The sequence below is a fragment of the Pollicipes pollicipes genome, unplaced genomic scaffold (assembly GCF_011947565.3).
Source record: "Pollicipes pollicipes isolate AB1234 unplaced genomic scaffold, Ppol_2.1 Scaffold_6138;HRSCAF=7277_pilon_pilon_pilon, whole genome shotgun sequence".
Classification (NCBI taxonomy): domain Eukaryota; kingdom Metazoa; phylum Arthropoda; class Thecostraca; order Pollicipedomorpha; family Pollicipedidae; genus Pollicipes; species Pollicipes pollicipes.
The window spans coordinates 35,514,292-35,541,072 of record NW_023596818.1 but is presented as its reverse complement, the minus strand read 5'-3'; the positions used below and the strand labels follow the sequence as shown (position 1 = coordinate 35,541,072).

The 26,781-nt window shown below is 53.2% G+C and overlaps 2 protein-coding genes across 3 annotated transcripts in view; one reads left to right on the top strand and one right to left on the bottom strand.

Annotated features, from left to right (window-relative positions):
• The window catches only part of mRpL15 (mitochondrial ribosomal protein L15), a 33,386-nt gene extending 7,677 nt beyond the window's left edge, over window positions 1–25,709 (bottom strand). The window contains exons 1-5 of the mRNA XM_037230068.1: window positions 25,453–25,709; window positions 23,291–23,394; window positions 21,426–21,623; window positions 20,854–20,976; window positions 14,763–14,922 (exon numbers count right to left, since the gene is read on the bottom strand). Of these exons, the coding sequence (XP_037085963.1) occupies window positions 14,763–14,922; window positions 20,854–20,976; window positions 21,426–21,623; window positions 23,291–23,389 (580 nt within the window). The 5' untranslated portion in view covers window positions 23,390–23,394; window positions 25,453–25,709. The remainder of the gene's footprint in view (window positions 1–14,762; window positions 14,923–20,853; window positions 20,977–21,425; window positions 21,624–23,290; window positions 23,395–25,452) is intronic.
• A 217-nt stretch (window positions 25,710–25,926) lies between these two features.
• Marf (Mitochondrial assembly regulatory factor) overlaps window positions 25,927–26,781 on the top strand; it is a 70,043-nt gene continuing 69,188 nt past the window's right edge. The window contains exon 1 of one of the 2 annotated variants that reach the window (XM_037229209.1): window positions 25,927–25,937. The gene's annotated coding sequence lies outside the window, so the exon portion shown is untranslated. The other variant, XM_037229210.1, reaches the window with a different exon arrangement.

Genomic DNA, 26,781 nt, shown 5'->3' with positions numbered 1-26,781 from the left:
GAAGTTGGCAGCGCGGCCGGTTCAATCAGCAGTTAACGAGCGGGGCCGTCACCGCGGCCTGACGAGCGGTGCCGGCTGAGGAGCGGCCGACCAGCTGCGTAACGCGCCGGCTAGAGCGGCCGACCAGCTGCGTAACGCTCCGGCTGGAGAACGGCCGACCAGCTGCGTAACGCTCCGGCTGGAGAGCAGCCGACCAGCCGCGTAACGTACCGGCTGGAGAGCAGCCGACCAGCTGCGTAACGCTCCGGCTGAAGAGCGGCCGACCAGCTGCGTAACGCTCCGGCTGGAGAGCAGCCGACCAGCCGCGTAACGTACCGGCTGGAGAGCAGCCGACCAGCTGTGTAACGTGCCGGCTGAAGAGCGACCGATCAGCTGCGTAACGTGCCGGCTGAAGAGCGACCGACCAGCTGCGTAACGTGCCGGCTGAAGAGCGACCGACCAGCTGCGTAACGTGCCGACTGAAGAGCGATCGACCAGCTGCGTAACGTGCCGGCCGAAGTGCGGCCGACCAGCCGCGTAACGCGCCGGCTGAAGAGTAGCCGACCAGCCGCGTAACGCGCCGCGCCGCCGAGAACATGGCCGGCGGAGTCAGCAGACCAGACCGAGGACGGAGCCCGAGGTTATGCTCGAGCAGAACGGAGAGCCTCAGCGGATACCACAGCCAATGGAGAAGAGCAATGTTTGAGGCAAGACGACATTGTCATCCCATGCTGTGGATTAGGCCTAAACTACACTCAGATCTTCACCGCGCACATAGACAGTGAATGCCGACTTCTGCATGCTGCGCACGGTTGCGCAACATCGGCGCGCCATGCTTCAACATTAGCAAGATGGCGTTCTCTGTGTAAACGTTGCATTCTTCCTGCCACAGAACGTGGGACACTTTCAGTGCTCACTGATGCCAAACGCAGGGCGTACGGCCTACTCGCCAACCTCGCGACGAAACATCCGCGTGAAAAGATGCGCCAGTTCTTTCCCACACTGATTTCACGCCAACATTCAATCCTTCAGTTAGATTGTCGTCTTCCCGAAAATGAATCGGACCATTCAGCAAGCTTTCCGTTAATAGGACACTGCTACAGATAGCAGGCGATTCATAGGAGATGGGGCATCCATCATGCGAGCTGTCTGGAAGCCGACAGTGACATCTCGTGACAAGGACACTAACCGTAAAGCCACTTAGCCGCCATGGCAGTCCAATCGATCGGGCCAAATCTCAGCCGGATTAAATCCGCCACCAACCACGTCAGCCGCGCGGCGCCAGGCAAAAAGCCACTCCACGCTCCACGTGCCCATTTCGTCGCCCCACTCGGAGACCGATTCTGCCCAGCGCCCCCGGCCCAGAACGGGACGACTGCGGGGAGGGCGGGGCGCCGTCTCCGCTCCCCCTCACGAGCGTGCTCCGTCTGAAACGAACTGCTGCGGACCCGGCGGACCCGTCACCCCTGAGCCGTCACCCCTCCGCGACATTGGCCGCCCCCGAGTCATGACCGCCAGGGGCGCTCTTTTGTCGGACACATATCCAGCCGTCTGGATGGGTGGCCTTTGGATTCACAGTATCCGTTAAGCGGAGCGTGTCGCGTGTGTCCCGAACTCCCCATCCAAGTTTTGCCGGCGCACTTCGTCGGATGATTTTGACTTCAATAATTTTCGCGGACGGAATTGCGCGGGCGTTTCCGTGCCATGCAGTGCTACGTCACTGACCTTCAGCGTCTGAAATGCTAAAGTTTATTGGCATGATACGTACTCTTATGATACGTACATGATACTACATGATACTTGTACTCCAGGTACGTGACAGGTGGATTGCAATGCTTTAACCCCCCCCCCCAAAAAAAAAAGCGAAAGCGATTCTGGAAGAAAATTTTTAGTGATACGTCTCAGAACACAATACCGATGAGCACTTGTGAACACATCACGCAATGCACTCGCAGGTCACTACGTTCTGGTTTTACGGAAAGATTAGGTTCCATTCCTCAGTTTCGGCTATTGAAAAGCTGGATGAGTTTCGGATCTTTCAAATGTGTAAGGAACTTGGACTATGCATCTGGCGTTTGCGAGATTAATCAAGCGATATGCTAATGCCAATCAATTTTTCCAACGTGAATGACAATGATGTGCTGTCCCCCAACACGTACGTAATTTGGCTTAACTTCGTTGACTTGGCGGGAGATCACACGGGACCTAGGGACATCCCCATTCAATTCCTTGTGAAGGGCGGTTCAACGAAAAACCTATAAGGGATGGGCCTGGTACGCATTCCCAATGTGAGACTATTACTGATCTGGTCTCCGAACGCCCGTCATGCAGAATACTGCACAGCCACTTCCCACGCGAACTGACAGACCATCTCCCGCCTTCAACGAGAGACTACGTGTGTCAACGCAAGTCACCACTGAGTAATCTACCTTGAAATCGGCCACCAAATCCATATGCACAAAGACACAGCATACCCATAGCAAATGCGAGTCCTGTGTCCCCCTCCCCCGCTATCGTCTAAGCGGCATTAACGACACGCGCTAGAAATCACGCTCTCCGCATGGCCGTTTCTGCATTACACAAAGGCTACGGTCGATAGCTCCACGGAAGAATGGAACCGTTATATTCATCCCGGATGGAGTAATCATTCGGAATATCATCCTCACCTGCTGTCTGGCAGACGAGAACGATAGTTCGAGCAATTGTTCCATCCGTGCTGTAACTAATCCTAGCTGTGACGTCACAGGGCGTCAATGTATCCTGCCTCGCTGACGTCAAGAGACGTCACTGACTGCGCCCCGCTGCGTTTAACATCAGATAACACTGCATCCAAGACACGGGTAATCAAATGCGCCATCGGATAGGAAAAATAACAACCAAAAATAAATGATAACCCTAGCCAGCTAGACTGCAGTGACGTCCTAAAACGACGGGCCTGCTGGCTCTTTGTCATATTCGTCGAGAGTAAAAAAATGTAGTATGAGTAAAAAAAGCCCACCACGCCCCCCCCCCCCCCCCCTGTAACCCTTCAAGTTTTCTGATTAAGTGTAGGCGGTGCGGCCGGCATCGTGATTCGCATACGTCACATGGGGCTTGTCCAAGAATGACCGGGATTCCCTGCGTATAAACTAATCCTCACCTGTCATGCCCCAGTTGACACCTAATCAGAAAATGGCACAAATGAAAAGAAGCTTGTGAAATGTAGCGATCGCATTGCATTACATGAAGCGCTTCAATTCTTCTTTTTTGCCAATCTCATTCCCAGCACCAATGGAAGGTTTCACGGCGAATCGGCACAACGTGGGAAGTGTATGCCAACAATTAAGCACACGCGTTATTGTTTCGGTTTTATAATCCAGTCTAACACCGAAATCTTGTTACCATCCAGTCCGCTACAATAAGTGCTTTCTAAGCAGCGCAACGACAGTTCTCACGAAGGAAATGCGCCGCACCATTGAGGCCAGTTTCGTGAAAAACGGGTGGCGGGGAGCTCGTCTGGAGGACGAATTCCCGGACCTTAAATGTACAAGACAATCCATCAACCGGTTTATCCAGAAACTTCAGGAAACTGGCTCCTTTGCCAGAAGGCCAGGGGTGAACACCTTAGGGAAGGACAGAGAACATCCCTGTCCCATGGCCAGATGACGAAGTGAAGGAGCTGGCCTGCTCTCACGAAGGCCGGCCTGGAACCCATCTGAGCCGGCGCAGGATGGCCAGGTCACTGTCAGCCTCTACATTGAGCGTTCAACGGCACCCCAAGTTCAAGACGATAGAGGCATTCAAGCGGCTCGCAGCTCCACCCATGTTTGGCATCGTGCGTCGGAAGCACAAGTCCAGGGCTATGGGCGCATGCCAGGATATTAGCGGCGAAAAAGTCAGGAACGTGATTCCCAAGTCGAGAAAAATTATATGCGTACAATGTTGCTGAACGCTCAGAACAAGCGCACCTACGAGACTGACCGGAGGGCGAGGTGGCGGAGAGCCGACTGTACCATTAACAATACAATTTCCAAAGAACATGGCGCCGGAGTTAGCGCTGGAGTCTTCTGAAACGGAAAACCTGACATTTTCTTTTTGGGCGTCGAAAACGTTGAAGTCGACCCTGACGCGCACCTTCGCCTCCTGGAAGAGGAGCCGCTGTCGGTCTGCGGGAAGCTCCACCCAGCCAGCTTTGTTCTCCAGCGGGACGGCACCCCCTCACACACAACGTGGCTCATTTCGGAGTCACGCCGTCACCTCATCACACAACACGGCTCACTCCAGAGTCACGCCGTCACCTCATCACACACAACACGGCTCACTCCAGTCACGCCGTCACCTCATCAAACACAACGTGACTCTCTCCAGAGTCACGCCGTCGCCTCATCACACAACACGGCTCACTCCAGTCACGCCGTCACCTCATCACACAACGCTCACTCCAGAGTCACGCCGTCACCTCATCACACACAACGTGGCTTATTCCAGAGTCACGCCGTCACCTCATCACACACAACACGGCTCACTCCAGAGTCACGCCGTCACCTCATCCCACACAACGTAGCTCATTCCGGAGTCACGTCGCCACCTCATCACACACAAAACGGCTCATTCCAGAGTCACGCCGTCACCTCATCAAACAGGCCGAACGGCCATCGAACTGCCCTGGCCAAAGTACTCTGGTCGACCGCGCCTGGACCGCGCCGTCGGATAAACTACCGGTCTCACCACCAGAAGCTCTCTAGCCTGGAAGGTGAAGAAGGGCATCATGGCCGCGTGAGAGGGGGTTTCATTGAACACCGCTCGGTGTAGCTTCCACCAGAGGCAGCAAAGGCTGAATGCGATGGTTCAGGCTGAAGGTGTCCTATCGCGGACGTGGTCTGAGATAAGACTGAAAGACAAACATTTTACAAGGCTAAGTTTCTGTTCTGGTAACGCAAATAGAAATATACTGATTGATTGCGACGAAATTCAACACACACGCATTCTACTGTGTCTCTGTTCCACTAACCAAATGTCACGTCTGCAGTTCAAAATGCTTCGGAGAAAATATGTAACCAGAGCTGGTAACGTTGTTTATTTTTTTTTGGGGGGGGGAGGGAGGGGCATCTTGTATTTCCGAGCTTCTGCTGGTGCTAACTACCGAGATGACCGCTGTCCGAGGTCGGCAGCCGTAGCAGTTGCATGGGTGAATAAATAACCTGACCCGTGTTTTGTCAACACTCGGCTTGTGGCATTCAGACGTACTGGTGCTCTATCCTGGTGTGCCGTGTGAAATGTGCTGTAGTGGGTTTCCAATGGCCGTGCATTTGTTTCCCCATGCCACACAATGGGCCGACATGTCACAGCTATCACTTCTTTGTCAGGGCGAGGAGAACACTTGAACATTCTTCAGAGGAAAACTGGGAACGTCCTCACAAGGCATCACCGCGGAAGGCAAAGAGGAAAAATCAAAGAAAGAAAGAAAACAACAAAAGAGAACAAAACCGGGAGGCCAAATGGAAATGCGAGATACAGCGCGACACCGCCGGTCTCAATGACTGCACACAGCGGTGCTGCCGAATTGGCCGTGCACCGACATACGGCGCTGACATCAATTAGCACTCAGCTGACACCGTCTGACAACCTGACACTCATTAACCCCTACGACACGGCGCTGACGCCCCCAACACCAGGCAGACGAGGGGGGGGGGGCGTGCAGCGCAACAGGTGGGACAATTCCGCCAGCAGCCGCCCCAATTAGCACGGCTAATTAGATGTCCGATGGCGCCGGAGGGGCGTTCGGCGTGGCGCTAGTGACGACCCGCTCGCCCCGATCGGGTCAGGCACTGACACGGGGTCAGGCTCCGTCAGGGGTCAGCCGATGCGTCAGATAACGCGCCGGACAATGGGCCGACCTTCACGGGGTCACACGCTGCTGAATCAGACACTGTACGAGCCGCCGATAAAGGCGCCTGAGAGGCCTAACTAATGAGAGGCGAAAATGGCGAACATGTCACTGGTCCACTAAGCGCTTACCATTTCTGAGTGGTTCGATCTGATGACTCCTTAGCTCAGATGTGGTTCGGCCAAGTCATTTACATGGCGGGATTTATGGCCATATTCACGACATGAATTATCGTCTATCATGCGCGCCGTATCCTTGACCCGGTCTTCACTGCTGATTTATCCGTGGATGGATGCCGGCGCTGCTCCGACAATACACGTGATTGAGTACGGACATGACCGAAATAAGCCCAACAGGCCGGCCCCGTCACCAGCACGATGACAGCTCACAACCAGTGCGGTCCAAGAAGCCTGCACACTAAGCCCCGCCGGGCGGCGAATGCACCGCTTGTGACTGGGGCCAATCAGAAATAAGCCCCAAACCAATTTTCGGCGTCCGATGGCGCCCACTGCCAGCCCGCGCGGCGTGATGCCTCGAGACCGACGACCGGCTGATCCCAGGTCAGTGCCCAACACCGGCCCCTCCGGCACGAATGCGTGGCCAGACGGAAGGCGGTCCAATTTCCGGCGGACGGCCGACTTTGATAAGTGGCAGCCCGCTCAGGCCGCTCATAAGCCCACCCAAGACCGATTTCGCGTGTCCATAATGTACGGCGATTCAGCTGGGGGAGCGGAGCGGCAAGGCCGGAACTCCTGCCGGCCGGCGCGCTCTCGTGGGACCGCCGGCCGGCTGGCGTGACGGCGGCGGCGGGCCGTCGCGGCCGGCACACGCCGTCGACGGCCACGGCCGAGCCGCTGCGGAGAGACGATGTGCGAGTCGGACGGAATCGCGGCCCTGGCGGCCGGCGACTGGACACGCAGAGAGCGGGCATTCCCGGCTGGGGGCTTCCGGACTAGGGACGCGCCAGTGCGGAGCACCCGCCGGCGGGATGGAGTACATCAGGTGAGCGCCTCCTCCTCAGACATACCGCACGCATTTCTCGGTCTGAGCAGCGGCGCACTTCCGTCCCGCCGCCGCCGGAGCAGCTCCAACGCAACTTCCACCGTCGGTTGGTAATTAGGCCGGCCGTTGCGAGGCCCGCCAAGTGTCGCGCGTCATCCCGGCCGCACGGCGCCGGCGGGCGGGCACACGAATAGCTCGCGCCGGACGGCAACCTGGAGCGGCGGCGCACTCAGCACTGGGAGCACTGACGTTAGTGCGACACCGCCCCAGCCGGGGCATCGCGTACGAGCACGGCCCTGCCAGGAATGTAACAACTCTCCTGCCGGCTCTGGTAACATAGCACCCCGGAGATGACAAACGTAAGCAGTATTCCGGTCAGATCGAGTTGTATGCAATTGCCTTCATTAAAAAATGGCGGACTTTGTAGCGCACCACGTAGTTATATGTACCATATGTCTGGATGAAATGTACTTATGAAAAGTAATACGTTTGCTACATTGTTCTTCCACAGCCTGCAGTACATGAGGCGTGGGTATCACACACGTGCAGGTTTTAGCCAAAATAGTGGAAAACATCAGCGGCTTCTCTGAAAACCGTAAGTGGGCTTAAACGTATGCATTTCGGGAAGGATCCGGACGTGGACGAAGAAAAACGCATGGAAATGCGCATTGAGTTGCTTCTCATTAGGGCATAGCAGGTCCCATAAGACCTATTGGACACATCTATTTCTTCCCGGCATATGTTGTCACATTTGTCACCATTCAAAAAAGCTCGCGCATCTAAATACGCTTGTCATGTGCTGATGCACTGAAAACAACAGATTTAACAAGGGTTTAAACGCTGTCCATTGTACCTGAATGCAGAGCATCGCATAGACAACCCATCGTTGAGGGATTGTTAGCCCGCGAGGAACCATATCACAACCAATATTTCTACAAATATTTGGGTACAAGGTGACGGGCCGGACTCCAAACGCGCGTCCAATCCGATGAAGAATGCAATTTTAAGCCGGTCGGCGGTCAGTAAGGTACGTATTTTCCGCACGTTTTGACCCAGGCGCCGTAACCGTCCATCACGATAACGTACTGCCCGGATGCTCTATCATTCATAACCTTAGTGGACCCATTCAAAAGTCCCCAGTCCGCAACAGTTGGACGTTGATATCTGGCTGATATTTTATGGTCCGTCTACACTGAAAAACGCAAAAACGTTTACTCCAAAACTTTGTACCGCAAGCTACGCTGTTCTTCGATGGTGCGCTGGATAACAACGCTGTGCACGTTCCCTCGGCTGGATTCGTGCTCTCACCAGACTGCTTGCGGAAAGGCAGCTTTGCGCAACGTTTGATGAGCGAGGTTTAGTAAAGGCGGGAAATGCGATTCCATGTGATGGTTCTAAACGTCTCAGTAATGGCACGACGTTCATCATGTGTCTTCTGTTCATTTCCGCCTTGAATAATATAAGCTTATGATCACAGGTCCGCTGTAATATCCGGTCATTTCACCAGAGCAATCCTATGATTTAGTGTCCCATATACATCTGCTGACGGTAGGAGTGCGTGCATAGAATTTCTATGGGTCTTTACGTGAATAAATCTTGAGTCCCATGTAGGGACGTAGTTTCTTAAAATGAGCTGGGAGGGAGGGGCTGCACAGTGAAAAATGACACAACCCGCTCCCAAAATACGCTAACCAACGGGTTTTCCCTCCGGATTTGGCAACCTTTAATCTCTTTCTGGACATATCAGTCGTGTTTTATTGTGAAAACGTCACAGACGATGGAAACACAATAGTTTACCCAGACTTCATGTTTTTATGACAGGCGCAAGAACTGGACCCACCACTAGAAAGACATTTTTATTTGATATAGAAAGTTGTGGCTTGCTATCTTTCTTCACATGGCACCATTCTGCTCTTTCTTAAGGTTCGCTTGATTTACGCTGCGATAATCATGCAAACTTTTAGCCTTACCACTGGACCGATAACAGCAAAATACCACCAGTTGGCGTTTTCATGATGACGACGTGTTCGTTCGCAGTGCCACGGCAAAGACACAGCACAAAAATGGTATTATTTAAAGTTTTCATCTGTCATAGGGGCTTTACGGCGCACTCAGCTGCTGAGGTAATATATGGCATCGCCTGCCTCTCGCCGTGGCAGGGAAGGCGGGTAACGACGAGAATTGAACCCCGCATTTGCAGGTGTTTGTGGTTTGTTGTCGTTGGGCAGGTGCTTTCAGGAACCAGCCTTCTGCACGTTCTAAAAAAAAAATGTTTCGTGTGAAGAGAGGGGTCATTGCGATCCGCCTGAAAGCTTTGTCAATATCTTCCTGGCATGCCATGCAATCGCGCCAAAACTCCAGTAGCCCCGAAGGCATTCATTGCGCATCTTTCGACATACAAACGCCACTCCAGTATTCTTGGTTCCTGATCCGGGGCATTCTTCAGGAATATTGCGTGACAAATGCATCTATGTACCGCCAGCGCAGCCGACGGTCGACAACCAACAAATCAGCGGAACACGATAGTGATGACGGCACTGTTGCAGTCACGGAAACCTACGTCATCAATATTTGCTCAAAACACAGAACCAAGCTAATAAACTGATAACTGAACTGTTGTAAACATTAGTATGTAAACTAAAGGACATCGGTTTTCGGAGGAAAATTACTTTTACATTCACCATTAGGGGCCAGCCCTTCACCTAGCGCCAATAAAATGTCATCAGTCGAGATGTCTCGTAAGGCCTATCGACAGATCGCGTAAAACCAATCAAGAAATCTCATAAGGCCAATCAAGAGACCCCGTAAAGCCAATCGAGAAATCTCGTACGGCCAATCATCAATAGATACTGTAAAGCCGATCCACTGGTTTGTTTCGCGCGAGGCTCTGTCATCCTTAGTTTTGAAATAGCAGGGCGTCACATCGACCCCCCCCCCCCCTCCCACCCCATGTCCATTAACATGAAAAATGGCGGATCCCGGCGGGGGTTAAGAGACAACATCACGCGTTCACCAATGCCGACGCAATACTGGTCCGGCTCTAATGAATTAAGGCCCGGCTGACAGGGTGGTTTGAGCGAAACCCGCTTCGACAGCCAACGGTTGTTTGCGGTGGTCGAGAGCTGCCTGGGCCACATCTCACCATTTAGTTCGCGTGCTACTGCTCGGTGTCTGATCTTGAGTTTGATGCGCTTTGATTGCAGTATTGCAGAAAGCAAGACCGAGGCCATCAAGCTTAAGCGCATTCGATCACCCGGCAGACACAACCATTGACTTCTGATGTCTAATCGCACACGCCAACCACAGCTTTTCGCACAGGCCATCTGCAGATCCGCGGTAACGTGCTGCAAATAAATCTCTTCGCGAATTTCATTCATTTCATCACAACAGGGCCAGTCTGAACGATTCATACAATTAAATTCATTCGTTAGCTTCAGCAGGATTGCTAGTGCTACTTATCGGCGGTAATTACATTCCGACCAAAAGTCAAACATTTTCAACCGCAGCCGATTGACTTTCGGGACGAAATCAGCCTCCATCACTCCCATACGCTTCGAAAAGTCATTGCCGAGCAATTATGCGGTAAAATATAGCACTGCACTAAGCAAAAGCGGATGTCCAGATACTGACAAAAACACGCAGTAGTTTTTAAGTCACAACAAAACTTAATGCATTTTCAACTTGCATCATCAGTTCTGGAGGAAACGCGAAGCGATGCAGAGCAACAAACATTGTGGAATTAATGACTTTAAGATATGATCTACCGGCTTCAGCGTTTCATCAGATGGTGACTACGGTTTGCCGAAATAGACTCGCATGTTGAGTCTGAATTACTCAGGAGGTGGGTGGGCTGGGCTACAGAGGGAAAAGCTCGTCAAAAAACATATTCACCCAAGACACGTGTGAGCATCAGCAGAGGATTAAGCCTGTAACAGCTCAAGAGAAGTGGTAAAAACGAAGAGGAGTCGGCGAAAAACCATGTCGATCGCAGCCGAAGGTATGGTAAGCATTACTGATCCTCGCACAACTGCTCTCGCGATCCAAATGCTAGGCCCGGCTGCTGGCAGTTGGGCTACTTTGGCCATCACCAGCGTCCCTTCGCAGGCAGTTAGCCGACTTTGGCCGGCAGGATGCCGTGGGCGGCTCATTCTGATGCATGAGCTCGAATCAGGGGCGTCCGGGGCATTCTGGAGGCGCGGGGAGCACGTGGGCCGACAGCAGCCCACCTGGCGCCAGACACGACGGCGGCAGCGGAGACTCGGCCGCGCGACACGGATCGCCGGCTGAACCGGACACAGCAGACAGTCGGCGGACAGCAGACAGCACACAGCAGCGACAGCAGACACGACGGTGGCAGCGAAGACTCGGCCGCGCGACACGGATCGCCGGCTGAACCGGACACAGCAGACAGTCGGCAGACAGCAGACAGCACACAGCAGTGACAGCAGACAACACACAGCAGTGACAGCAGACGTGACGGCCGATGACACGGCCAGCGGCACGACACCAAACACCAGACACCAGACGCCGCAAGCCAATATTGTGGCCCACTGCTTGACACCAGGCAAAACCGACGACCGACGCCGCCAATCTCCCAAGACCAAACAGGACTGGCAACCAACACAACCAATTGCCGGACATGGAGCACGACCTGCCGACAGCAGTCAATCACCGGCCAGGACCGACAACCAACACAACCAACTGCCAGACACTGAACACGACGTGCCGACAACACAGCTCGTTGTCTGCGGCCCCGGCCTACCAGACGGGCAGGACTCATCACGACCGGCGGCGGCCTGAGATCGACTCCCGCCGGCCCGGAGGTGGCCCTGATCGCTACGGCACGGGACCAGCCCGCAGCTCGGTGGTGTCATGTGGCTCTTGTCATCACTCAACGCACCGTGAACGTTTTGAGCCAGTTATGTTGGGGTTCAGTCGGGCTTCTTCCCGCTCGTCTGCGTCGCTTTCCACGCATGGCGACACGTGCCGGATGAATCGCTTGGAGAACAACGAACGACCAATACCTAAGCTGATGGGAGCCGGCACAGCTGATGCTGGTGATGCAGCTGGTGGGGGCGCCACGGTCCGTGTATACGAGTTTTGTACGGGTTAGATTGTGCCAGCACTAGTACATTTCTCACGGTTCTATTGCATTTTCCAATAGACTATTTGGAGGAGTTTTAGAGCGCGTCGAATGCAAATGGTCATGCAGCTCTTAGGAACTGTCAAAAACACTTTTAAAAACCGTGAGTTCCGTGGTAGGTACCCGGTATTTTTTCGCCCCAAGGATGAAGACACCCGCCTGGCCACACAAGCCGCCATGATAGCCGACAGATTTAAGGTACACGACGGCTGGTCATATTATTCTCCACAAGCCACAGGTCAGCGGACCAGTTCAGTCGAGATGCCCGAAAGAGAGGTGCCCACACAGACAGCCACGCCTCGCGCAACACGCATCAACAGGTGACGGCCGCAACCAGCTGGCTGTGTACGTTAGCATCCGCAAACAGGCAGCAGCCAATCAGCGACTGGGCCGGCGTGACGACAGCGGCGGACCGCACCCCGGACCGAGTCGCCGTCGCCTCCGCTGACACACCCCTACGTGCCGGCCGCTCACTTGGCGCCGGACGTCGCCCGCGGGCTGCCGGCACCCAGCCATGTGCGGCTCGGGCGGCGGCCGGCGGGGGTCGAGGGAGAGCTGCCGACGGGGGCAGGGGGAGCGCTGCCGACGGGGGCAGGGGGAGCGCTGCCGACGGGGGCCGGACGAGCGCTGCGGGCGGGGGCCGGGGGAGCGCCGCCGGCGGCCGTCCGCACGTGTCCGTGCGCGGCTCGGGCAGCGGCCGGCGGGGACAGGGGGAGCGCCGCCGGCACCCGTCCGCACGTGTCCGTGCGCGGCTCGGGCAGCGGCCGGCGGGGGCCGGGCGAGCGCCGCCGGCGCCCGTTCGCACGTGTCCCGGTCGCGCCGGTCCGTGACGGGTCGGTAGGCCGGCCGGCAGCGACACGACACCTCACCCGTGGATGGGCGGCGGACAGGGCCACCGGGCCGATCGTTATTGCCCGGGCGGTGGGACCGGCGCGACCCGGAGGCCGCCGCGCTCTCGCAGCCGCGCTAGACTCTGCGCCGCGCCGACCCACACAGTTGAGAGCACAGCCAAATCAATAATTATGCCGGCGGCGGCGGCGGCTGCCGCACACCGTGCCCCGTGTGGCGGCTCTCGGCCGGCCAGGTCGTGGTCGGGCTGCCGCAGGATATGGCTCCCCGTCCGCGTCCGGCCGGCGGGCCGGGCCCACCGAAAACATCCGGACCGGAGAAGTCGCCGCCGCCACGGCGCAGTTGGAGCCGGCAAAATGCTTGCTGGCGGCCGGGTAGCATTCAGATGTAATTAAATTATGCAGCCATTTGGAATGGGCCCAAATGGTGACATCCTCAATTCACTGCACGGCAAAGTTCGCCGTTATGAAAGACCCGCGTAGCGTACCGATTTATTCGAACTAGTGCCCCTGGAGCCTGACCTGGAAACGGCAAATTCCCCGTTCTGATATGCATAAGTAAAGAAAAAAATATGTTTCGCGCAGGTACGTACAAACGGCTGAAACGGAACGGCTCAACATGCTCCACAAGTAGGTGCATGCACTTATATCAAAAAGTCCAAGACCGTTACAATCAAACGCATTGGCTACAGCCCGTCAATAAGTGGCATATGATGAAACAAGCATTAGGCAGAATTAAGAGTGGCATTGCATCTCCGTCACAAAAACGCTTTTGTATTTGTGAAACAACCACCGCGTTTTGTGAGTCAGAATGCACCACCGAGACTCGTTCACAACAGAACACACGCCGGCTCCTGAACTGGCGCATCCCGATCCCCATTCTAGAGCCTGTTGACGAACATATGAGACGCAATATCAAGACAACCGCTATGGGATTTGATGATATCCCTCTACTTCGGATTAGTTGTCATTACCCTATCCCCGCCACCAGCCCGCATGGTCGTCCAGATTGTGCCCGCTACCGCTCGTTCAGTCACAAAGGAGCGCCACCAGCTCACCCACCACGACAGCTATTCCTCCTGCGACCGCAGTAGCTGTATCATGCTGGAGCTGATAACGTGTCATGGATTGAAGAAGTGGATGCGTTTCAAACGAACGCTCGCTGCATTTTGTGCTGCAAGAGCAATTTACCAAAGTCAGATCGGACATCGGTGTTCTTATGGTGCGTAGATTATAGTTCTATCCTTATGAGCCCCAGCGGCCATCCACATAACCTTGTGTCAGGTTCTAAAGCGAGGTCTGCCCAACCACATACAATGGAACGCGGTTCGCGTGTTGAAGATGCTGTTGGGTAATTGGGTATATTGGGTATATTGGGTACTGGGTATAGTACCCACGCATGCGAAGCGCTTCTTCCGAACGCACCACTCACTTTTCCATCGGGGATGGAGGCATGCTAATTAGGTACGTCCGCAGGTGACACCAACACAGCTTATGATTGGTGGTTTCATTGCCTTTACGAGCCCCTGTCAGTGTTGTACTATTGGAAACCATTAGAATGCTGCTAATCAAATTTAACCACGGCTCCAGAACGAACAGCACAAATCGCCCCGACATGCGAGGCACGGGGTATGGCACGACGGCAAGCTGAAGCATTGGCGCCGTGCTGTGCTGGACATCCTTCCCATCACCAGGCAGACGAACACCACGTTCGGGCTTCAGGGCTCGGGCCAGCCGACTCCGGATGCAGTCCAAGGAGTCCAAGGTGCTGTTCGGTTTCCTTACTGGCATCCTTCCACACGGCTGACGCCGCACACGCACAACGGCGGCCAGCACAGCGGACTCTTCCGGACGAGAGGCGCCCGAGGCAATCACGGTCGACCCCCGGCGCTCCCGGCGCCACGGGGCGTCGAGGGCTGCTCACCTTTCTTGAAGAACTTGGCCGGGTCGACCATGGCCATCAGGCTAGCGATGTCGTAGAAGGCGGCGGTGATGGTGCCGCCGGCGCGCTCCACGGCGGCGATCACGCGCTCCGGGGCCCACTGCACCTCCAGGTTCACCGGCGTCTCGAACTCGTCCATGCCCTGCACAGATACCGGAGACGGACGTAGGGGTGCACATGGACACGGGCAACGCACAGCTAGCCAATAGGATAGGGAACTGACGCAGCTGTGCAAGAATATGTACCTCCTTGCAACATACACACACACGCACACGCGCACGCGCACGCGCGAACGCACACACGCACGCACGCACGCACGCACACACACACACACACACACACACACACACACACACACACACACACACACACACACACCACACACACACACACACACACACACACACACACATATATATATATATATATATATATATATATATATATATATATATATATATGGCTAGAAAGATCAACATAGGCACTGATGGTCTGTTAGACATGCGTGCACATGACGCTACGAGTGATAAACCTGGTTACGAACCTGGCTTGGCACATGTATGCTTGGAAATGAAGGGACTTGAATCCAAATGACGGTCCCACTGGATAGGAAACGACAAGAGGTCACCCGGCAGGTGTGATAGGTCACCCGGCAGGTGTGACGAGCACCATTACTAGGCGGGGCCAGTCTGCTCGCTGTTGGCAGCACACCGAGAGTGTCTGGGTCACGAGCGGCCGTCCAAAGGTGTGCCGCGCTTTGTCACGCTTTGTTAACTTACCCTACAAAACACACAGTGTCATCCCGTCATAATATTCGGTGTTCTGTTCGTTTTGTTGATCACCACGACGGCGAGCACATCCATGGGGGCGCAAATCGTCCCTGCGTACGTTCTGTGCAAAGATAATTAACAGAAGCAGTGGACATATTGCCACCATTCTGGCTCACCTACATCACCGTTCAAGACGTTAGAAGACGTATGAAGGGACGCCAGACCCGGCCCCATGCAAATCCCGCCGGCCTCACGTCGCTCAAACGTCGCCAGCTCCATCTGCCCTCCGTCTGTCAGTCTGTCAGTCTGACAGTCTGTCAGCTGTCAGTCTGTCAGCGTGTCTATTGCTCGGATGTCAGTCAATGTCGGTTTTGCACTACACACAGCGGGGACGGCGGCGGCGGCGGCGGCGCGGCGCCCAGCACCACCTCAGCGGGCCGGTGGGGCAGGCAGCGCCGGCCGCACGCCACCGCTGTCGGCGGGTATTTCAGGCCCGAACAGCGCCGGTCAGCCGGCCGGCTGGAGGCAGATGGATCGGTGTGCGCGCGAGGCTCTCCGCCGCCGTCTGCCCGCCACCAACGGTTACGAATGACGGCCGATTCGGGCCCGACTCGGGATATCGTGATGAATGGCCTCCATAGCGGCCGACCGACCGACATATACATTGGTAGCCCGGGCGCCGCGACCGCGGCGGAGCTTTATCACCTGGCGCCCAGCTCGTCCGCCGGCGCAGAATGCCGCGAAAGCCAGTCCCAATTTGAGAGTCTTGAAAACGGTGGCTCCAATCTCAGTCCGTGCCCCGACAATAGCGGACGGCGCCGGCGCGCGGGCAAGGGCCGTCCACGTCGGCGGCCGCGGCTCGAGCACGCCACTCGGCACGAAGCGCCGCGGGTCTGCCGGACCCACACCGCGCTAGTGGCCAGGGCCACGTCCGCCGTGACCGCAGGCAGACCGGGAACACACACAGACCCGGCACAGACCAGGCGGCGCCCTTGAGGAATGCGAATAGGTGTGTTACTGCACCTGTTTTGGAACGGTACGCAGACTGGTCACGACGACGTTTCCATCGCAAAATAAAGATGGGATGTCACGTAGCGCTGTTATTTACCTTCACGCCCGCTACGATAAGCAGGCACCAGGAGGGCTCAGAAGAATGTCTCTCTCAATTTCGCAGTGGAGCCATGCGCGGTGTTCGGTGTTTTCAGGCAAACCGACCAACGATTTACGCGAAATCATTGATGACTGAGTGATCTTGACCACGATACAATTATTGCATACAAAGGCGGACATCGGCGAAAACAATGACGGCAAAGCGCTACAACTCAAATTATTACTGGCTGGTGCCTATACGATCTGAACCGGACCTGGTTCAGCAATCATTCCATGCCAAATCGTCCCATGTGCGAGATCCGCACCATACAGCGCTTACAAATATTGTGCTATCCAGACAACGTAAGGTGCATGACATGCCGCCACGTTTAATACGCGTCTGACTGATTGGTTGTGTCAAGATAATGCAGTGGTTTTCCAAATCCAAAAGATCAGACCCAAGTCACGTCCCGTTACACAGCGTCACTCGCGAAGGAAGGGGACGGATTTACTGGCCGACATCCTCTCCCCTGTCCAGCCTCATCAAACCGACACTGAACAGTCAGCGAAGCAGGCAGCAGACCGTTCCACAAATAGCCGCCGGCGATGTCTGGAGAGGACTTGCTTCCACTTATGTCGAGCAAACCCGTCACGTTGTTTGCAGACGTGTCCGACAGGTGGCGCTGCCGCAAAACAGGGCGGCCCCGTTCTGACACCCAGCCGGAAAACACGCACGCGCTAGTTATTTACTGCACCCTTGGGGGTCGCGCACCGTGCCGGTTTCAGTCAGCCGCGTGAAAACATGCCGCCGAGTTGGCAGCATCATGCGCGCGGTTATGGAGCACATGCGTCACGTTCGCCACTAACACCCGGCCGACCAATCAGGAACTGGTGGGACGACGTGTTAATGAAATCATGTTGTCACGGCGCGGTGTTAATGTTGCTGAAAGTGACGCAGACTGCCAAAATGAAAAGCGATGAGAAGTGAAGAAAGCGTCGTGTGAAATAAAGTGACGAAAGGATTTAAGAAAGTGATACAGGCTGGCAGATCGAAAGACGGCTGTGATACTACGCGCAGTGGGAGATAGAGAGCATATCGTTTTCAAATTACCTCATTGTTCAAGCTATATGCGGTGCTATTTTTGCCTGCGGATTATTTTCGCCACAGTTGAGTGTATTGAGCGGTCGCTTTATGACCAGACCTGCCTCAACGACTGAACCGAGGGCAGAACACGGGGAGAATTTGACCTTCGTCTTCAAAGTACGGGGCTGACACCTCAGCTGGGTGGGAATTAGTGCCTATCTCAGGGGCCCCCATTCACACCCACCGTCTATGAAACTAATTTCTACTCGCAAGACATCCACGCAGCCTCTGGCACATCCACATCGGCTGCTGGGAAAACCCACCCTTGCTTTTAATGCATCATACCGCCCCTGCAGCCCTTCTTCCGTTCAGGAAACTACACTCCTGTTGATAAAATACACATACGGACCAAATATCGCCTTAAAAACAACATCAACCCTTCTGGATCGTCATCTGGACATCTACTTCAATCATTTAATTTCGTGGCCCACCGAAGCGTGCGACAGAGTCATTTTGCGCCGTGCGGCGCAGAGTCCACAATGACCCCGGAAGACATTCCGAGCCGGGGGCAAGGAGCTAACCACCACTTAAACCAGTCCCCTGACAGCCACTGGCATGGAAATTAGCCGTCTGCCCACATTAGCGGGACCCAAAGCACCACCCAGAGCCGCTGCAGGCCGACACAACTAGCCTACAGACTACGTGGCAGTGCTTAGCATGGTGGTGGCCACGGCTTAGCTAACAAGCTGGACACAACCTCCTCTCAACTTGGGCTCCGTTCGCCTCGCTCCAGTGAAGGCAGAGACGAGAACAAGTGCCACGTGCGCGGTGCATCGAAATATTGATAAGAGTGGTCACATGTGTGAAAACCGTCACAGATCAACACCAGTAAATAATACACTTCGCAAATAAGACTCGTCTGGAGGATAGTACGCATCTGTAGCGTTATTTCGCACCGAGATCGACGAGTGAAGAACAGACCATGGTGATGGGCAAGCCTTAAATGACAACAGCACGGACTGCTACGTACAACAGAAAGCCTTGTTTGGCAACCCTGGCCATGCGAAACTGTTGAAACAGCGGCCGGACTAGTCCTTCTGCCAAAATGAAGCCATACAAGCGTGCAGCCGGCTCACCGCGCGGGGGATTACGTAATGTGATCATCTGAGCCACCCCGTTGTTAAGGTTACCATTGCAAAGCCATTCGGATAGTACGCATCTGTAGCGTTATTTCGCACCGAGATCGACGAGTGAAGAACAGACCATGGTGATGGGTAAGCCTTAAATGACAACAGCATGGACTGCTACGTACAACAGAAAGCCTTGTTTGGCAACCCTGGCCATGCGAAACTGTTGAAACAGCAGCCGGACTAGTCCTTCTGCCAAAATGAAGCAATACAAGCGTGCAGCCGGCTCACCACGCGGGGGATTACGTAATGTGATCATCTGAGCCACCCCGTTGTTAAGGTTACCATTGCAAAGCCATTCGGTTACCAGAGTAACCACCACAAACCCATTATACCTGGCGTATTTTCCAGGACCGCAGGCACACAGGTAGTCAGATTAATTGCGTAACCCATGGTTACGCTGCGACGGCCATATTCCGTGCGCTAAAAACAAAGGCCTTTGCCTATCCAGGCCAGTGGTGGATCCAGGATCAGACCAGGAGGAGGGGAGCGATCCATATTTACATGGCCCGCGCGGACATCGGGCGCCCGCCTCGCGGAATCACCCCCGAAACAGCTGGCGACTGAAAGCGGCAATAGGATGTTCACAGATTACCCGGGTGAAGCGCTGAGTTTTCAATTTTCAAGAATGGCAAGATCAATCCACAATTTGGCAGACAATACAGACTACAAATGCAAAGAAAAAGATAATACTGATGCCGAACTGCGAACGTATGCCAGCCACGAATTCCGAATGGGATGGGCTTCAAACATAATATATGCTGCACCAAACTAAGACGAACTCGTTAGGAAACCTAATCGCCATGGCCAAAACTGCACATGATATAGAGTCGTTGCACAGGGGCCGTATTCCTGTGAAAACTAAAGCAAATCCACGAAGCCACCATCCCAGTTAACTGGTGTTATACAGATGCCTACTTTCTACTATAGGACCCTCCCTTTTGCAATCCGTCGTGTTTAGAAAACGGTACAAAATGCAATACGCAGGATAGAGTGAAGGACTACCCAGTTCCCTAAATAACCTGGCATCATTAAGGGATCGGATCGTTTGTGGCCACCTCCGTTATCTTCTAACCGGTAGCCTAGCGGTATCATCGTGCAATCTTGTTCGGCTCAGCGGGCTCAGAAGGACAGTGTGTAGCCCAGAGGGCGTGGCGAGGATTTGGCCGTTGTCCATCAATCCTTTGAAGGACTACCGTCCTCTGTCCTCAGCCTCCTCTTGGCCGGCTGATACTGACTGAATGCTATGTAAATGACAGTCAAATGTTACCTTTTTCTAGCTCATAGGAAGAGCCACAGGTGCACATTGCGCTTGCGACCCGTGAATCGCGTGAATATGTGGTCCCGGAAACAGCGCAGGCCTCTCCGAGAAACGAGGAATTCACCCAATATGCAGATGGAGGACCCTGAGCAATTGGGAGCGCCTGGCAGGTCAGCATAGAGGGAGCCTCGGCAACGGCGTAAAATCCTCCTCAGCACATGGGAATAACACGAAATGACAGTGTGGAAGGCCCCTGGAGCGGGCGAGGGTGCCCGGCCGACCGACAAGTACAGCCTCATCAACAGCACAAAGGTCAGCAGGTCAGTATAGAGGAGCCTCGGCAATGGCGTAAAATCCTCCTCAGCACATGGGAAGAACACGAAATGACAGCGTAGAAGGCCCGGAGCGAACGAGGGTGTCCGGCCGACCGACAAGTACAGCCTCATCAACAGCATAAAACCCCGCGGGAAACTGGGGAAAAACAGACAGAGGCAGCCAACAACTCGCGACAGCTTCAGCACACCGCCGAACAGGCCAAACAAACTGATTGGTTCTCATTCACGCCGAGATTGCAAACAACTTCTCGCAAGCAGGCTTAACACGGTGCACTACATCGAATCAATTCCGGCAGAGCGCGCCTGCGGGGAGATCGGCAAACACAGGCGGGGAATCGCGCGCTCACCTCATCAGTCAGCTGAAAACCGAACTCGCGCCGCATCGGCTCCAGCTTGAACAAGCCAGAGTTGCAGATCTGAGTGATGTCGATCGGGTGGCTCGGGTCCACGCGGTCCGTGTCCACCATCAGCTGATCGGCACGGCCAAACTCGTCAGCTGGTGTTCACGATGAAGCTCATCAGAGCTTGAAAACTGAATTTATCGGCTCAAGAGGACAGTGTGACTCATCAGCTCAGGAAGACGGTAAGCTCGTGGAAAGGAATAGAATATATGGAACAATACTTGTAGCATAATCAGTACCTACAGCGGGGTATAAGCAGCACTTATACTCTCACATTACTGCCGTCAGCGAACGACCAGAAACCATGACAACAGTAACAATTTAATAACACAACACAACTTATCGACAGCAGCGTCCGAACAAACAGAGCAGCAGCTGGTATGGAGGCTTGTCTACTACGGCCCACACGAAACCCAATCAACAGCAGCGCCGCCCGAAAGACACAAATTCGACTAAAGCACAGCTGACCTTCAGCTGACCTTCTTCGGCTCACCGATGGTGGGAGTCAGAGCCCTCACCTGCAGCTGGTGCAGCGAGACGGGCGGGTACTGGCGGCGCAGGTGGTGGCCCTTGTAAGGCTCTTCACGCGGGATGCGCAGGTAGAACGGCGTCTGACCACCCTCGAAGCCGGCCCTCGCGAAGTGCTGGCGCGCCTTCGAGCCCTTGGTACCGGCGCCGTGCGTGTCGCCGCCGTGCTGACCGCGCTTCCGCTGACCCTGTGACGCCGGGTCAGCCGGGGGTTAGGCGAGGTCAGGCGAGGTCAGGCAGGGTCAGGAAAGGTCATCCAGGAGTCAGACGAGGTCAGGCGTCAGATTGCCGGGCGAGTTTACGAGGGTTTGTCAGGTGTCAGACGAAGGTCTGCCGGGGTCACGCGAGGGGAAAGCGGAGGCAAGGTGGGGTCAGGCCGGGTCAGACTAAAGTCACGGCGCGTGAGGTCAAAGTCATGCGGGTGTCAGAAAGAGGTAGGATGGGATCAGATATCCAGCACGGGCAGTCAGGGTTCCAGGCATGAGACAGCAGGCCACACATAGATCGGAGAGGATCAACCAGGGGGGGGGGGGGGAGTGGGCCAGACAGGGATCGGACAAGGCACCCGACGGTCATGGAGGGATGAGGAAGGGGCAATACAGAGGTCTACCGAAGACCAGACAGTGATTAGCAGTGTTAAGTGTCGCGTCCAGCAATCAATCAGCTTCGATCATGCAAGCGTCGGCGAGGAGTCGGTCCACGGCAGGTGACCTGCCCGTGACCTGAGACTGAGGGGGAACAACCCCGTCCACTAGTCAGCACAAGACGGCGCAGGTGGCGCCGACGTCGGTCTGATGAAGGCGGCTGAACGAGGCCTTCACGGCCACGAGGTCATAACACGGCTGGATTGCCGGACATTCATCTCAGCAGCGCAGTTATCGCCGCAGCGCGGAGTTTAACTGCCCGCCTGCTGAAATGTGAGATCACTCATACTGAGGACGATGGATCGTGGCACCAGAAAACTGCGTGAACCTCACACCGGTGCACACACGCTTGGGATTTGGTGGTATGCCCCAGGTCTGAGGCATGTTTACAAAAGGACGATCGAATTCAACCCATTACAGTGTAAGCCCGATACAGGACGTCCAGCCAAATGGCCGCATCGCAGCACTATGTCACATGGACGTGTCGTTAGCTGTCCCACCTGGGCAGAGAAGGGGGAAAACCAGGGGCGGAGCCGGACTTTTACAAGGGGAAGTACATCCAGGGGTCCCTTAACCAGGTATGGGGACTCCCATTCCAGCCCCTAGCTAAATATTACCGCCGGATTTCGGCCACCAAAACAGCCCTTTAGCACACATACACACATACATGCATACATGCACACATACATACATACATACATACATACATACATACATACACACATACACACATACACACATACACAACACACACACACACACACACACACACACACACACACACACACACGATATATATATATATATATATATATATATATATATATATATATATATATATATATATATATATATATATATATATATATATATATATATACATACATGACCTAGGGCCATCTAGGGCCTCCTCCTGACCAGATGTTGCCTCCTGCTTGTCTCAAGAGGCGCTCTTTGGATATAACGGAGTGCCCTGCCCCAGTCATCTGGTGCTTCCCTTCGGCACGTGGACCTGAAATTTGAAGGCCAGACATATATGTTTGCCCCCCCCCCCCTTGGAAAATGGCACGGAGGCGGCTTCCCAACTTGTTGCCCTCTTTCTGTTCCCAACCCAAGCGCCGCCCCTTCAGAGGACGCCAATGGACTGCCTCCATTGTGCGCAACAGGGCCGGCACAACGGCGCGGGATCTCGGCGTCGGGCCCAGTCTCACCGGCGGCTTGCCGATCGGGTGGTTGATGTTGGTGAGGCCGACCCGCGGCAGATGGCGCAGCAGGCGCAGCGCCTTCTCCTGGCCAGCCCCGGTCGACATAACACCTGGCGAAAGGCACGCGCGTTACTCGCCAGGCGGCCGCCTGTGCCGTGGTGGCAGCACTGTCCGCGCTGCGGTGTCAGCCTTCAAAAGCCACCCGCACATGTGCAACCCTTGGGAGGGAAGGGTTGAGACGTTTCAGCCGCTGTGGCCGTGCACTGGGTGCTTTGTGTGACGCCATCTCCATAAGCGATCTTTTTAGTGAACAAATGTGTCATTTCATTTTGGGTGGCCATTTAATTGCAAGATTTCTTATGACCACATTTTGATTAGGTGTACCACACTTGTTCTGTACAACATAAGTCAATTGGCATCTATTATTTTGCCACAAAATCCCCTGCCTAAAATGAATAACTGACTAAGACAACCCATGTCATCTGAATTAACTGTTACAAATGAAATAATTTACAATTGGGCAATTGGTCAGGATCACCAAGATGCTAAGTGATTAGGCAAACAGAGTGCATAAGCTCAATCTTTGTGACCTCATAATGTTGGTGTATTTTGTGTTAACATGTCTGACAGGCCCTAGGATAGTGTCAAAACATGTAGCTTCCTACACCATATATCTAAATTATGCCACAAAACAAAAACTTCTTAATTAAAATGTGTCTTGTGCAAATGGGATTGATAACCCATTTACCATTTTTGCTCTGGCATATCAGCATGGAACCTGCAGAGACATCTGGCAACCTAAACCTAACATGGTTGGTCATCATTAGGGCTTTGCGATGCAGTCAGCTGCTGAGGCTTTATGATGTCACCAACCTCTCACCCCGGCACAAAGGGCGGGCACCGCAAGGAATCAAATCCTGTACCTCTGGTGTCCCAGTTGTGGGGTGGTTAACACTGATGCATGAATGGCTACACTTTCAGCACTCCAGTAACATGGTAGTGCTGGAGATGGTGAATATGGTAACATGGTACAGGTAAAGACAACATGGTAAAAGTAGAGAACACACAACAAAGGTGGGAAAAACATGGTATAGGTGGAGATACCACACAACTAGTCAATCTTAAAACCATATCCATAGTTGGAAGCATATTTTCCAGACCTGTTACCTTAACTACAGATGTTCATACCAATACTCATCAGTCATTTGATAAAGCATGCCCGAATGGCCTCAGACAGAGCCCAGGACCAGAATCATATTGTCTCTGACTGTGAGCAAAAAAGCCAAGTGATACATACATAAGGTATGACTCTGCAATTGTATAACTTCACATGCCCACAGTGCCTTCTGCAGCTAGCAGCCCAGCAGTAGTCATATGTTTCAGCATGAGTGCAGTAAGAAGTATAGTATATCAAAATTGAACACCCTTGTTTTGTCTATAAAACCATCAAAACACCAGTTTCAGAGACAAGAAGGCATATTCTGATATATAAATATATACATCAGTTAATGATTAGCATCTAAGTTGATGCATAAGACATCAAGTAATTCAGCATTATATTATACATAGCATGCACACCAGGTGCAAAAACTAATTTTTACTTGAAGCTCAGTTTGTCATGATTATGAAGAGGAAAGATATAGCCTATTCAAAAGCTATGTTAACCTACAGGGAGGTGGTGGGGTGGGGGTTGATTGTGCATAACAGAGGCAAACAAGAGGCCAGACCATCCACATGTGTAACATCACTTTCAAGTGTGGCTGCAAATTACAGCAATAATTTCAATAGCACTTAAACTTTATGACTGACTTATTCTAGTTTGCTAACATGACAACAAACACAATTGTTACTTGCTTCCCAAGTCTAGCTCCATCAGGGGCCAGATGCAGCTTTGTAGGGTGGTACCCATGCTTGACACAAAGTGACATAGGTGTGGGGATTTACCAAGCATAATCAATGCACAACCAGAGGCAGAGAAATAGATGAGAAATGGCAAAACAAGTGTAGCAAAATGATTGAAAGCTGCCAGTACAATTACCGGGCTGTTAGCAAAATGTGAGGGTTATGAGAAAGACCATCATAAGTCCACATGGAGTCATTAACCATTGTACAGCTGTGATCGATCTACAAACAGTTGGATCCTACCAATAATTTAGAGCCAGACTTACTTGATATGCTGACTCCCCTCTTTCTGATGAGCTATGAATATCTAAAGGCGAGCAAAAGCCAATGTGAAGGAAAACTACGCCTGAAAGGGACCAGGCAATACCTATGATACTCTCAAATTAGGAAGTTGTGTGCCTAAACTGTGCCGCTGATAACCCCACCACAGCGCAGTAAAAAACTAGGCGAGAGGCATGGAAATCACCCGTTCCAAAGTTTTCATCCCCGGAAATGCGGCCGCGTTAGGGAAGCTTGACGCAAGGCTATGCCAAGACAGCGTTAAACGCATAGTAGCCAAAGACCTGAAAGATTGCCAGATCTGCGCCAGTTATGTAACACACATTACTGCCATATTAAAGATCCCTTTATTATTATCAAAAGTGGCTGCCCAAATTGTTTGCGAATAGGGCTCATGTGCGACAAACTCGCCCAATAGTTGACCGTGGTATGGGACAGGGTGTGTACCCGTGTATCGTCGGGTGAGTTTGTGGTATGTGTCGTTTTATCGTGGTCGTGTAAAAATGTGCGTAGTGGCCTGTTGTAAAGTGTAGTCGGATACTCCTCGCCTTCTCATAGGAAGAAAATTACGAACAGCAAACCGTCTCTGGAACTGTTCATCTTTAACAATCTTTTACCATTTACTCTTGGCTGGTATCTCAAATTCTATGAAATACAACTAAAAGCAGCAAAGTTCACAACTGTCAGCTGCTCGTGAACTTAGTCACCTGTTTGCTGTATTTCTTGGAGCTTCAGACTGTGGTCTTAAGTGTGTAGTATGCAATTGCAGATGTTAAACTATCCATCACAATAATCTTCTGCTGACAAAAGTTTCACAGACGATGTTTGTTTATGCTTGCAAATTGCCATTTTGCCACACCCTCTACCTGCTTTATGATTGGGATTTGGAACATAAAATGATGCAAACTGGTTTCAAACCAAGAAAAAGGATATTATTGATCATTGTGATGAAATGTCAAAAGCAGATGAGGTGACTTACCTAACAGTTGACTGTGATATCTACACCCTTCATTGTGGTAACTGTGCCCAGGGCATAAGTGATAGAGAATAATATGATGATTAAGCCATGGTGCAAGTGCTGATATTCTAGAAAGTCACTATCACTAATCTTTTTTGTGGGTGTATTAAGAGGAAAGGATCCATGATGTTGCAGATGATATATTCATGCTGAATTGATGACAAATTATAGATGTAGCATATGCCTTAACAGAGAGCAACAAACCAGTTCCAATGCCTTAAGCAATGCTACTTGTTCGCATCATCTTTGGCCATCATTCTGCTGACAGAATGCTGCTTTTATACCAAGCACCATTAGG